The sequence below is a fragment of the Salvelinus fontinalis genome, unplaced genomic scaffold, assembly GCF_029448725.1.
Source record: "Salvelinus fontinalis isolate EN_2023a unplaced genomic scaffold, ASM2944872v1 scaffold_0178, whole genome shotgun sequence".
Taxonomy (NCBI): Eukaryota; Metazoa; Chordata; class Actinopteri; order Salmoniformes; family Salmonidae; genus Salvelinus; species Salvelinus fontinalis.
In genome coordinates, this window is record NW_026600387.1 from 52,340 (window position 1) to 65,909 (window position 13,570).

The 13,570-nt window shown below is 41.8% G+C and overlaps 2 protein-coding genes and 1 long non-coding RNA gene across 3 annotated transcripts in view; all 3 read right to left on the reverse strand.

Annotated features, from left to right (window-relative positions):
• LOC129844134 (zinc finger protein 664-like) overlaps nucleotides 1-13,570 on the reverse strand; it is a 188,144-nt gene that overhangs the window by 8,508 nt on the left and 166,066 nt on the right. The gene's annotated exons all lie outside the window — the stretch shown is intronic.
• On the reverse strand, nucleotides 4,799-7,959 carry LOC129844140 (uncharacterized). Its single transcript, XR_008757917.1, has 4 exons — nucleotides 7,394-7,959; nucleotides 6,811-7,166; nucleotides 5,432-6,611; nucleotides 4,799-5,132 (listed from the first exon to the last, which is right to left on the reverse strand). It is a non-coding gene; the product is annotated as an uncharacterized LOC129844140 (long non-coding RNA).
• LOC129844132 (zinc finger protein 850-like) lies at nucleotides 9,986-12,559 on the reverse strand (the record flags this gene model as incomplete). Its single annotated transcript, XM_055912539.1, has 1 exon — nucleotides 9,986-12,559. A coding segment is annotated over one exon (2,157 nt), but the record flags the coding sequence as incomplete, so codon positions are not given.

Here is a 13,570-nt window from a genome sequence, read left to right on the forward strand (position 1 = left end):
GTCTACCTGACAACTCATATAGAAGTAGAACTAGTCTACCTGGTGACACATATAGAAGTAGAACTAGTCTACCTGGTTACACATATAGAAGTAGGACTAGTCTACCTAGTTACACATATAGAAGTAGGACTAGTCTACCTGGTGACACATATAGAAGTAGGACTAGTTTACCTGGTTACACATATAGAAGTAGAACTAGGCTACCCGACAACACATATAGAAGTAGGACTAGTCTACCTGACAACACATATAGAAGTAGGACTAATCTACCTGGTTACACATATAGAAGTAGGACTAGTCTACCTGACTACACATATAGAAGTAGGACTAGTCTACCTGGTTAAACATATAGAACTAGGACTAGTCTACCTGGTTACACATATAGAAGTAGGACTAGTCTAAATAACAACACATATAGAGGTAGGACTAGTCTACCTGGTTACACATATAGAAGTAGGACTAGTCTACCTGACAACACATATAGAAGTAGGATGAGTCTACCTGGTTACACATATAGAGGTAGGTCTAGTCTACCTGGTTACACATATAGAAGTAGGACTCGTCTAACTGGTTACAGATATAGAAGTAGGACTCGTCTACCTGGTTACACATATAGAAGTAGCACTAGTCTACCTGGTTACACATATAGAAGTAGGACTAGTCTACCTGGTTACACATATAGAAGTAGGACTCGTCTACCTGACAACACATATAGAAGTAGGACTAGTCTACCTGCTTACACATATAGAAGTAGGACTAGTCTACCCGACAACACATAAAGAGGTAGGACTAGTCTAACTGACAACACATATAGAGGTAGACCTAGTCTACCTGACAACTCATATAGAAGTAGAACTAGTCTACCTGGTGACACATATAGAAGTAGAACTAGTCTACCTGGTTACACATATAGAAGTAGGACTAGTCTACCTAGTTACACATATAGAAGTAGGACTAGTCTACCTGGTGACACATATATAAGTAGGACTAGTCTACCTGGTTACACATATAGAAGTAGGACTAGTCTACCTAGTTACACATATAGATGTAAAACTAGTCTACCTGGCTATCACCCTTTTCACTCCCTCTCTCCGCCTTTCTCCCTTTTCGCTCCCTCTCTCCGCCTCTCTCCCTTTTCGCTCCCTCTCTCCGCCTCTCTCCATTTTCACTCCCCTTTCTCCGCCTCTCTCCCTTTTCACTCCCGTCTCTCCCTTTTCACTCCCCTCTCTCCTCCTCTCTCCCTTTTCACTCCCTCTCTCCGCCTCTCTCCCTTTTCACTCCCCTCTCTCCGCCTCTCTCCCTTTTCACTCCCTATCTCCGCCTCTCTCCCTTTTCACTCCCTATCTCCGCCTCTCTCCCTTTTCACTCCCTCTCTCCGCCTCTCTCTCTTTTCACTCCCTCTCTCCGCCTCTCTCCCTTTTCACTCCCTCTCTCCGCCTCTCTCCCTTTTCACTCCCCTCTCTCCGCCTCTCTCCCTTTTCACTCCCCTCTCTCCTTTTTCACTCCCCTCTCTCCGCCTCTCTCCCTTTTTCACTCCTCTCTCCGCCTCTCTCCCTTTTCAATCCCCCTCTCCGCCTCTCTCCCTTTTCACTCCCTCTCTCCGCCTCTCTCCCTTTTCACTCCCTCTCTCCGCCTCTCTCCCTTTTCACTCCCTCTCTCCGCCTCTCTCCCTTTTCACTCCCTCTCTCCGCATCTCTCCCTTTTCACTCCCTCTCTCCGCCTCTCTCCCTTTTCACCCTCTCTCTCCGCCTCTCTCCCTTTTCACTCCCTCTCCGCCTCTCTCCCTTTTCACTCCCTCTCTCCGCCTCTCTCCCTTTACACTCCCTCTCTCCGCCTCTCTCCCTTTTCACTCCCTCTCTCCGCCTCTCTCCCTTTTCACTCCCTCTCTCCGCCTCTCTCCCTTTTCACTCCCTCTCTCTGCCTCTCTCCCTTTTCACTCCCTCTCTCTCCCTTTTCACTCCGCCTCTCTCCCTTTTCACTCCCTCTCCCTCTCTAAGAACTTCCCATTTGAATCAATAAGGATTGCAGTTGTGGGTGACTATCTGGCTGGAGCAGACTGGGAGGCTGGTATTCTGACCTGGGCTGGAGCAGACTGGGAGACTGGTATTCTGACCTGTGCTGGAGCAGACTGGGAGACTGGTATTCTGACCTGTGCTGGAGCAGACTGGGAGACTGGTATTCTGACCTGTGCTGGAGCAGACTGGGAGACTGGTATTCTGACCTGGGCTGGAGCAGACTGGTAGGCTGGTGCAGTGTCATCAGGCTGTGTGGTGGAGGCCATCCTGTTCTCGGGTTCTGCTTGTGTTATGCCAACCACCAGGTCATTATAACCACCAGGTCATTATAACCACCAGGTCATTATAACATCCAGGTCATTATCACCACCAGGTCATTAGAACCACCAGGTCATTAGAACCACCAGGTCATTATAACCACCAGGTCATTAGAACCACCAGGTCAGGTCATTCATCCTTCCATCCCTCCTCAGCCTTCCTCTCCTCTGAAGACCCAGTGAGGGTGGAGCTCAGTCAGAGAGCTGTTGAGGGACTGGTTAGGAAGAACACTTCTACAGCCAGAGAGGTGAGAGGTCACACATGGTTTAGATGGTAAATATTTATGTCCCCTTAGCGGTTCATCACGTCAGCTAAAGGGAATATGTTCCATCATCTGTGTTTATTTACATTAGTGCAAATTGTCCACTGATATGGGTGTAATTTCTCACCCCTTTTGGCTGTGTGAAAGTGAATTTCCCCTCAGGCACACACATTTGTTCTTTGTTATTACCCGAGCCACTGCCTGTTCAGTCCACTATCATCTAGAAGGCGAGGTCAGTACAGGTGCATCAAAGCTGGGACCGAGAGACAGAAGCTGTTTTTCCATCACTAACACAGAGAGGCTGCTGCCTACATACACAGACTTGAAATCATTGGCCACTTTAAGGAATGGAACACTAGTCACTTTAATAATGTTTACATATCTGGCATTACTCATCTCATATGTATATACTGTATTCTATCCTATTCTACTGTATCTTAGTCTATGTATTACTCATCTCATATACTGTATTCTATCCTATTCTACTGTATCTTAGTCTATGTATTACTCATCTCATATGTATATACTGTATTCTATCCTATTCTACTGTATCTTAGTCTATGTATTACTCATCTCATATGTATATACTGTATTCTATACTATTCTACTGTATCTTAGTCTATGTATTACTCATCTCATATGTATATACTGTATTCTATCCTATTCTACTGTATCTTAGTCTATGTATTACTCATCTCATATGTATATACTGTATTCTATCCTATTCTACTGTATCAGTCTACGCCGCTCTGACATCGCTCGTCAATATATTTATATATTCTTATTCCATTAGTTAGATTTGTGTGTATTAGGTATTTGTTGTGAAATTGTTAGATATTACTGCACTGTTGGAGCTATGAACACAAGCATTTAGTTAGATATTACTGCACTGTTGGAGCTATGAACACAAGCATTTAGTTAGATACTACTGCACTGTTGGAGCTAGGAACACAAGCATTTAGTTAGATACTACTGCACTGTTGGAGCTATGAACACAAAACATTTAGTTAGATAATACTGTTGGAGCTAGGAACACAAGCATTTAGTTAGATACTACTGCACTGTTGGAGCTGGGAACACAAGCATTTAGCTAGATACTACTGCACTGTTGGAGCTATGAACACAAGCATTTAGTTAGATACTACTGCACTGTTGGAGCTAGGAACACAAGCATTTAGTTAGATATTACTGTTGGAGCTCGGAACACAAGCATTTAGTTAGATATTACTGTTGGAGCTATGAACACAAGCATTTAGTGTAGATACTACTGCACTGTTGGAGCTGGGAACACAAGCATTTAGTTAGATACTACTGCACTGTTGGAGCTATGAACACAAGCATTTAGTTAGATATTACTGCACTGTTGGAGCTAGGAACACAAGCATTTAGTTAGATATTACTGCACTGTTGGAGCTAGGAACACAAGCATTTAGTTAGATATTACTGCACTGTTGGAGCTAGGAACACAAGCATTTAGTGTGATATTACTGCACTGTTGGAGCTAGAAACACAAGCATTTAGTTAGAAACACCCCATCACTTTACATTACTTACATATTTGCCTATGTATGTATGGACCCAAACGTTTGGTATACATATTAGTTCAGAACCTAGCTATGAACCTCAGCTATCATAGCCAGTTGTATCAACTTCAAAACAGTCTGAATGACATTAATGAAGCCTATGGATTGAGTAGAATATAATATCATGTTGTGCCAAGGATGCAAGTCGTATATACATGTAGTTATTACCATGCATGAGATCCCCACATTGTAGCCTGTACATTTAATATATTCACTGATCATGTACTCTACCTTGGCAAATAAAGGTGCAGTTTAGGTATGAATGTCTTTGAGATGATTTTTCAGTCATATCCAATACCAGGAGTATCAAATTCCAGTCTTTGAATGATTCTGTGTCTGCATGTATGTATTACAATTATACACTTCAACAGTGTTTACCAATCTTGGTCCTGGGACATCAATGGTTACACATTGTAACTAATAGACTAGAAACAGGATTTAACTAGTTAATTCATATATACAGAAATATAATGTTAAAAACAGAACACTACACTTCCTATGCATCATGTAAATACTCCAACACCGGTTCATCTCAACATCTAATGCCCTTCATCTGCATTGATCTGATAAACACAGGATAGGTGGAGTATTTCATCACATTACACTTCATTTCAACCAGTAGAGAATGTGAAACGCTTTATTGAAAAGCTCATTATCCAAGTGTTATAAATACAAGTTCAATCTGTCCTTCAATGCACATCTGTTGTGCATTATAAAAACAGAGGAAGAAAGAGGAGGTGGAGAGAGAGGTGTAAAAGACAGAAAGGGAAAGAGGTAAGCACATAGGAGCAGGGAAGGCAGCACATGATTAATGAATCACAGTGCTACATAAATATTCTCTCAGTTCATCACAATTGCATAGCAGTGTCTCTAGTTGGCCCACAGGTTATCTTAAAAGAGGGTGAGGTGGCGATGATGGGACTAGCGGTTGGCATCCTCTCACATCAAAACATATCTGCAGACGAGAGACAGATGGAGAGAGAGACCATGTTTAAGCCTTGTGTTTTTATTTTTTATTCTAACATTGTTAGTCATCAATCAGGAGGTGAAATGCAAAACTGACCTGGGATCATTAACTCTGGGACTACTGCATCTATCTGTATTTCAACGTAAAGCATCTCTTTAATAATACTTCATGTATAATATAAACTGACCTGGGATCATTAACTCTGGGACTACTGCATCTATCTGTATTTCAATGTAAAGCATCTCTTTAATAATACTTCCTGTTGACCTGACCATGTGACCTCTCACCTCTGATCATGCTGTGCCCTCGATGTAGCCAGTTCAGATGCAGGAGGGGTTCACCAACACAGCTGATATAACCTAGAGGATTTAGGGAGAAGGGGAGAGAGGGATGAAGTGAAGGAGAGAGACTGTTATTGAGAAAATAAGGTAGTTAAAGCGACAGTGTTCAACAGGAATCTGTGTGTGGCCTCACCTGGTGTCCACACCACACTAAGTGGCTGCAGAGTACTTTATGCTGAAAAACATGAACGGACACACAAGGACAAACAATATAGCGTAGTTATAGAAATAATGAAGTGTCTTACTATTCTCCATGGTTGGCCCTCTTGCCTATTCGTTGAAGGTGGAAGGAGCCACAGTTATACACCTGAGCCTGTTTACTGCACAACACAATCCATCAATCAGATTGATACATGATTGTGTAGGTGTGGGTTATAGGGTGTCTAATTGTTCTACATTTTTTCAATATAGGTGATTTAAAATAGCCTGTTTTGTTTTTGCACAGACATCACACCCTTACCTAAACAGCACCCTCACCTGAGAAGTAGAAATCAAAGGGAGAGAAACTATGAATTGAATAACTGCAGTTGACATAGCTAAGTAAATGGAAGAATAATCTTATTGCAATGTGAATGGCTCTTAAAAGAGCCTTTAGTTGTGCATAGTGTAGTCTATGGTGTTGCCAGGGAACAGCACCCTCTTAAAAGAGCCTTTGGTTGTGCATAGTGTAGTCTATGGTGTTGCCAGGGAACAGCACCCTCTTAAAAGAGCCTTTGGTTGTGCATAGTGTAGTCTATGGTGTTGCCAGGGAACAGCACCCTCTTAAAAGAGCCTTTGGTTGTGCATAGTGTAGTCTATGGTGTTGCTAGGGAACAGCACCCTCTTAAAAGAAGGAGGAGGTGAAGATCTCCTGCACATGGATTGCCTCTCTTGCTGCGTTGTTGGACCCCATCCTTGAAACATCCTGCAGAGCAGCAGACTCCTCCTCTGGGACACGGCGGCGAGCTGCAGATCCCCTCCTGGTCCTCGTGTCCATCCTCATGAAGTTACGCAGGACACAGGTAGCCTTCACACATCTGAACTCCTCCAGGAGGCAGTCCCAGATGACCCTGGTCACCCAACCTTGCAGTGCCCTACACGGCAACTGTAGGCAATCGTTTGGAAGGAATCTCCAGTTACAAGGTATCTGTAGGAATATGGAAGACAATATAATTATTAGACTTTTACATCACCAGGTCATTGTGGATTACTAAAGTATAATATCCATAATAACAAATCATGATAACATTGGATTGATAGATGCATGGGCACACATATGTACATGTGTAGCATGTGACAATAACACGATCATATCAGGACGGCATCACAAATGAATACATAAATACCACTTGAAGCTTGATGATGAGTTGATCATTTGAATCAGCTGTGCAGTGCTGAGGCAACAACAACAATGTGCCTCTGAGTCCCCAGGACTGAGAACCACTGCTCTTCATTGGGACCTCTTCATATGTAGACTGGCTTTCATAGCGCTCTTTATCTGAGGACAAAAAACCTCACAAGAAACTCACTTCATTATAGTGAAATTACACCACACTGAATATTATGTTACTATTATCTCCGTCCTCACTTCTAGGGACAGGAACTACACAAAAGTACCTGCCCTATCCAGAATAGTCTCCTCTCTCACTGACAGTTGGGGCTGCTATCCTTTCACCCTCCTCCATGGCTGTTAGCTAGCTACCTACAAATGCATTGGAGTTAGTTTTTTACAGTGATAAATACATCAAGATAGCTAGCTAATATGAAGTTAGACAGCTGATGATATTTAATTCACTTAGTTATCTATCTATATAGTATTAGCTAGCCAACTAGCTAGCTCATTTAGCAGGTCATTTGAGTTAGCCTGCACTGCAGCTAGTTAGCTAATAATACATCGTTTCTTTACATTTCCAAAATCTATTTACTTACTTGAATAGGTTCTCCCAGCCATGTGGACAACTGGAAACCGGGCAGCAAAGTTGGTCCCCAGAGCGTTTTAGAGGATATTACTATTGAACTATGTACCCATTTAATAAACAGACCTTCATACAAACTTGCTCTGCTGAATTCTTGACGGATTCACAACGGGAGGCCTAAGCAGCATCTAGTCCATCTGCTGACTGGACGAGGAAAATGTACATTTTATTTTCAGACAACAAGTTAACTCTAGGGTACTCTCTAGGAATTCTTGAGACATCCCTACCCTAAACCCTAACCTTAACCCCTAACTTAACCATTTTAAATGTCAACTTCAACGGACTAGGGACGTCCCAAAGATGTATCGCTACCTGAAAATACATGATCTAAGTCAGGGGTGTCAAACTCATTCCACGGAGGGCCTAGTGTCTGCAGGGTTTTGTTTTTTCCTTTCAATAAAGCCCTAGACAACCAGGTGTGGGGAGTTCCTAACTAATTAGTGATGTTAATTCATCAATCAAGTACAAGGGAGGAGCGAAAACCCGCAGACACTTGGCCCCCGTGGAATGAGTTTGACACCTGTGATCTAAGTGATTGATAGTTAGTATACATCAGTCATAAAGCCTTATTTACTTTAATGAACTACTAAAATAGTGATTTTGTCAGACAGCATAGACAGCAGCTCTACACTTTATTGACTGACTGATCCAGTCATCCTTCCATCCCTCCTCAGCCTTCCTCTCCTCTGAAGACCCAGTGAGGGTGGAGCTCAGTCAGAGAGCTGTTGAGGGACTGGTTAGGAAGAACACTTCTACAGCCAGAGAGGTGAGAGGTCACACATGGTTTAGATGGTAAATATTTATGTCCCCTTAGCGGTTCATCACGTCAGAAAAAGGGAATATGTTCCATCATCTATGTTTATTTACATTAGTGCAAATTGTATTGGTGTAATTTCTCAGCCCTTTTCGCTGTATGAAAGTTAATTTCCCCCCAGGCACACACATTTGTTCTTTGATATTATGAAGGTAATTTGTATCAAATGTACTTTTCCCCACTCATTCACCCCATCTCTTTATATTGAGTATTTATATTCAGTGGCCTGACTGCATCCAGACTATGTCAAAGGCCCATCCTGGTAGATCTGAACCTAATGCAGCTTGGAGTGATCGGATGACAGAAGTCACATTTAGGTGCCAGGTGTAACTGAGGCCATAGATGCTCCATATCCACTACTTTGAGTGTTTTATATAATATGACTGAATGTATTTCTTTCTGTGTTGCAGGGGCAGTCAAGAAATGGAACGACAAGGCCAAAGAACATGACATAAGCAGAGCTGTGGGAAACCACCTCAAGCCCCCGGTAGAGCCGGGGGTGGTGTTTACCACTCCACCAGCAGAGCTGTGGGAGACCACCTCAAGCCCCTGGTAGAGCCGGGGGTGGTGTTTACCACTCCACCACGCCTTCAGCAGGCTTGAAAAGTGGGATTGATACTGATTTTCATACTAAGATGGACCAACAGTCTGTTGATTGGTCAGTCACTGGGTTCAATTGTTGACATCAAATCAAGCTTTATTTATACAGCACATTTCACACATGGATGCAACACAATGGCTTCACAGGAGAAAACAATGAAAATAAACTGAAATACTTAGTAGACAAAAATAACAGGATAAAAAAAACAGAAAATTATCAACTGAAAGACCAATGAGCATTCTAAGGAAATGCCATTGATTAAAACACTAATTGGATGAAATATCCAACCCAAAATATAAGCTTGTTTTTTAGGAGGGGTTCTCAAAGACACTATGGGGGTGTCGACTGAAAGTTGACTCGTAACAACTGGGACCTAAAAGACACCAACTATGAGACCCACTAAATCTGTCCAAGAAGAAGCAAACAAAATAAAAAAAGAGGGAAACAAAATAAAATAAAAACAATAAACTTAAAGACAGGAAGCAAACCAAAAAAGTGGAGCAACTAAAGGTGTTGACTCTCCACATCTATCAAGACAACTGGAGCACTGGGCCAGACACTCTTAAATAGAACCTGGACCAGCTCAGGTGAAACACCTTCCCACTAACGAGATGGACAAGCCAGCACAGGTGTAACACATACTGACTAACGAGATAGCACGTAGGGCGCATTGATTGGTGCTAACAAGCTAGACGTGCTAAAGTCCAACCTCAAAACATAAATGAAAAAAATATAATTACTTTCTATAGAATCTTAAAACTCACCAGCTTCTAGAACTCTCGTCCTCCTAAAACTCTCATCGCCTTGGACAAAACTCAAATCAAATTGTATTAGTCATGTCTGATTTCAAGAGCTCCTGCAATATCCCGAGCTTCTCTCTCTTTTCAGGGTTCACTCGATAGGCATGTTGTTGGATCGGGGCCCAGTCCCCAATGTCATGTCATTCCACGGAGGGCCTAGTGTCTGCAGGTTTTTGGTTTTTCCTTTCAATAAAGCCCTAGACAACCAGGTGTGGGGAGTTCCTAACTAATTAGTGATGTTAATTCATCAATCAAGTACAAGGGAGGAGCGAAAACCCGCAGACACTCGGCCCCCCGTGGAATGAGTTTGACACCTGTGCTCTAGTACATGTGAGAATGATCCCTGATATTCTAAAAGCAGGATAACAATTTCAATATAATAGTACCCAAAAATTGTCAGCTGGTTGCATAAATAACTATGACTAAATGTTACATAAATTGTAAATATGAAAATCAAAACCAAATGTACACCCCTTTGTTAATATATATTGGCAATACTTCACTTAAGGGTGAGGCATGGAATAATAAAACATGTATCTTTTGTCAGGCTGAATGTTTGAAGTATGAGGTGATTTGAGTCATGCTTCTTCAGTATTGGAATAAAGACAATTAGCACTTGAATGTTTTCAATAAATACTGGAGTGATGTAGGATTGTTCATAAAATTGATTATAGACCAATTTATTATATAACATGTATTTTCTGATGTTGAATCCGAGATCTTTTATCAGATTATCTCTGGTCACAGCTATATCTTCCCACATTTATTACTGCTATAAGGTTTCTGTCCTGTGTGTTTTCTCTGGTGTATAGTTAGATATCTAAATCTGGTAAATCTCATCCCACATTGACCACAGCTAAAAGGTTTCTCTCCTGTGTGTGTTCTCTGGTGTGAAGTCAGAGAGCTAGATGTAGTAAATCTCTTCCCACATTGATCACAGCTATAAGATTTCTCTCCTGTGTGTGTTCTCTGGTGTTTAGTCAGAGAGCTAGATTCAGTAAAACTCTTCCCACATTGATCACAGCTATAAGATTTCTCTCCTGTGTGTGTTCTCTGGTGTTTAGTCAGAGAGCTAGATTCAGTAAAACTCTTCCCACATTGATTACAGCAATAAGGTTTCTCTCCTTTGTGTGTTCTCTGGTGTAATGTCAGCTGGTCAGATCTACCAAAACTCTTCCCACATTGACCACAGCTATAAGGTTTCTCTCCTGTGTGTGTTCTCTTGTGTGATGTCAGCTGGCCAGATCTACCAAAACTCTTCCCACATTGATCACAGCTATAAGGTTTCTCTCCTGTGTGTGTTCTCTGGTGTAAAGTCAGATGGCCAGATGCAGTAAAACTCTTCCCACATTGATCACAGCTATAAGGTTTCTCTCCTGTGTGTGTTCTCTGGTGTAAAGTCAGATGGCCAGCTGTAGTAAAACTCTTCCCACATTGATCACAGCTATAAGGTTTCTCTCCTGTGTGTGTTCTCTGGTGTAATGTCAGCTGGATAGATGTAGTAAAACTCTTCCCACATTGAGCACAGCTATAAGGTTTCTCTCCTGTGTGTGTTCTCTGGTGTTTAGTCAGCGAGCTAGATTCAGTAAAACTCTTCCCACATTGATTACAGCAATAAGGTTTCTCTCCTGTGTGTATTCTCTGGTGTGAAGTAAGAGCGCTAGATGTAGTAAATCTCTTCCCACATTGATCACAGCTACAAGGTTTCTCTCCTGTGTGTATTCTCTGGTGTGAAGTAAGAGCGCTACATGTAGTAAAGCTCTTCCCACATTGACCACAGCTAAAAGATTTCTCTCCTGTGTGTGTCCGCTGGTGTACTATCAGGCTTTGTAGGTGAGTAAAACTCTTTCCACATTGATTACAGGTATAAGTTTTCTCTCCTGTGTGTATTCTCTGGTGTTTAGTCAGCGAGCTAGATTCAGTAAAACTCTTCCCACATTGATTACAGCAATAAGGTTTCTCTCCTGTGTGTATTCTCTGGTGTGAAGTAAGAGCGCTAGATGTAGTAAATCTCTTCCCACATAGATCACAGCTAAAAGGTTTCTCTCCTGTGTGTGTCCGCTGGTGTACTATCAGGCTGTTCAGCTGAGTAAAACTCTTCCCACATTGATTACAGCAATAAGGTTTCTCTCCTGTGTGTATCCTCTGGTGTAATGTCAGCTGGCTAGATGTAGTAAATCTCTTCCCACATTGATCACAGCTATAAGGTTTCTCTCCTGTGTGTGTTCTCTGGTGTAATGTCAGCTGGCCAGATGTAGTACATCTCTTTCCACATTGATCACAGCTGTAAGATTTCTCTCCTGTGTGTATTCTCTGGTGTAATGTCAGCTGGTCAGATCTACCAAAACTCTTCCCACATTGACCACAGCTATAAGGTTTCTCTCCTGTGTGTGTTCTCTTGTGTGATGTCAGCTGGCCAGATCTACCAAAACTCTTCCCACATTGATCACAGCTATAAGGTTTCTCTCCTGTGTGTGTTCTCTGGTGTAAAGTCAGATGGCCATATGTAGTAAAACTCTTCCCACATTGATCACAGCTATAAGGTTTCTCTCCTGTGTGTGTTCTCTGGTGTAATGTCAGCTGGATAGATGTAGTAAAACTCTTCCCACATTGACCACAGCTATAAGGTTTCTCTCCTGTGTGTGTTCTCTGGTGTACAGTCAGATTGCTAGATGTAGTAAAACTCTTCCCACATTGATCACAGCTATAAGATTTCTCTCCTGTGTGTGTTCTCTGATGAATTTTAATGCCTGAGGAGGTGAATCTCTTCCCACAGTCAGAGCAGCAGTGAGTTCTCTTCCCTGTGGATCTCTGCTGGTGTTTCTTGAGGAGTTCTGATCTGGAGAGACTCTTCTCTGCCTCTTCAGCATCATGAGGTTGTTGAGGCTCCCCAGAGGATCCACGATAGTCCCTTATCTCTCCTGTGTGAACAACAAAGTCAGATGATTAAAGGCCCACAACAGCGGTAATCCACTGTAAAAGGTGATGCCAACAGAGTAGCCATGATGTTGTACAACAATTGATGTCTGTAATGAATGTTACAATTATTTAACAATAATCTTAAAATGAGCAAGAATAGTCATAGTTTGTCTTGTTTTCACATTAGTAGTAAAATCAATGATTGTAGGCTAGAAATAAGTTATTCAAGTTGTTTAAACTCTAAGCAGTGTGCCAGACGACTTTTGGTCTCCAATATAGGCCCCTTTCTGTGTTTGCTAAAACTCCAGCACGAGGGCGATGCAACACAACTTGATTGTAGAAACTCCTCCCTGCTAATGAGGAAACCACTAGTTATGGATGTAGTATATCTGCTAATGAGGAAACCCCTAGTTATGGATGTAGTATATCTGGTAATGAGGAAACCCCTAGTTATGGATGTAGTATATCTGGTAATGAGGAAACCACTAGTTATGGATGTAGTATATCTGGTAATGAGGAAACCACTAGTTATGGATGTAGTATATCTGCTAATGAGGAAACCACTAGTTATGGATGTAGTATATCTGCTAATGAGGAAACCACTAGTTATGGATGTAGTATATCTGCTAATGAGGAAACCACTAGTTATGGATGTAGTATATCTGGTAATGAGGAAACCACTAGTTATGGATGTAGTATATCTGGTAATGAGGAAACCACTAGTTATGGATGTAGTATATCTGCTAATGAGGAAACCACTAGTTATGGATGTAGTATATCTGGTAATGAGGAAACCACTAGTTATGGATGTAGTATATCTGGTAATGAGGAAACCACTAGTTATGGATGTAGTATATCTGGTAATGAGGAAACCACTAGTTATGGATGTAGTATATCTGGTAATGAGGAAACCACTAGTTATGGATGTAGTATATCTGGTAATGAGGAAACCACTAGTTATGGATGTAGTATATCTGCTAATGAGGAAACCACTAG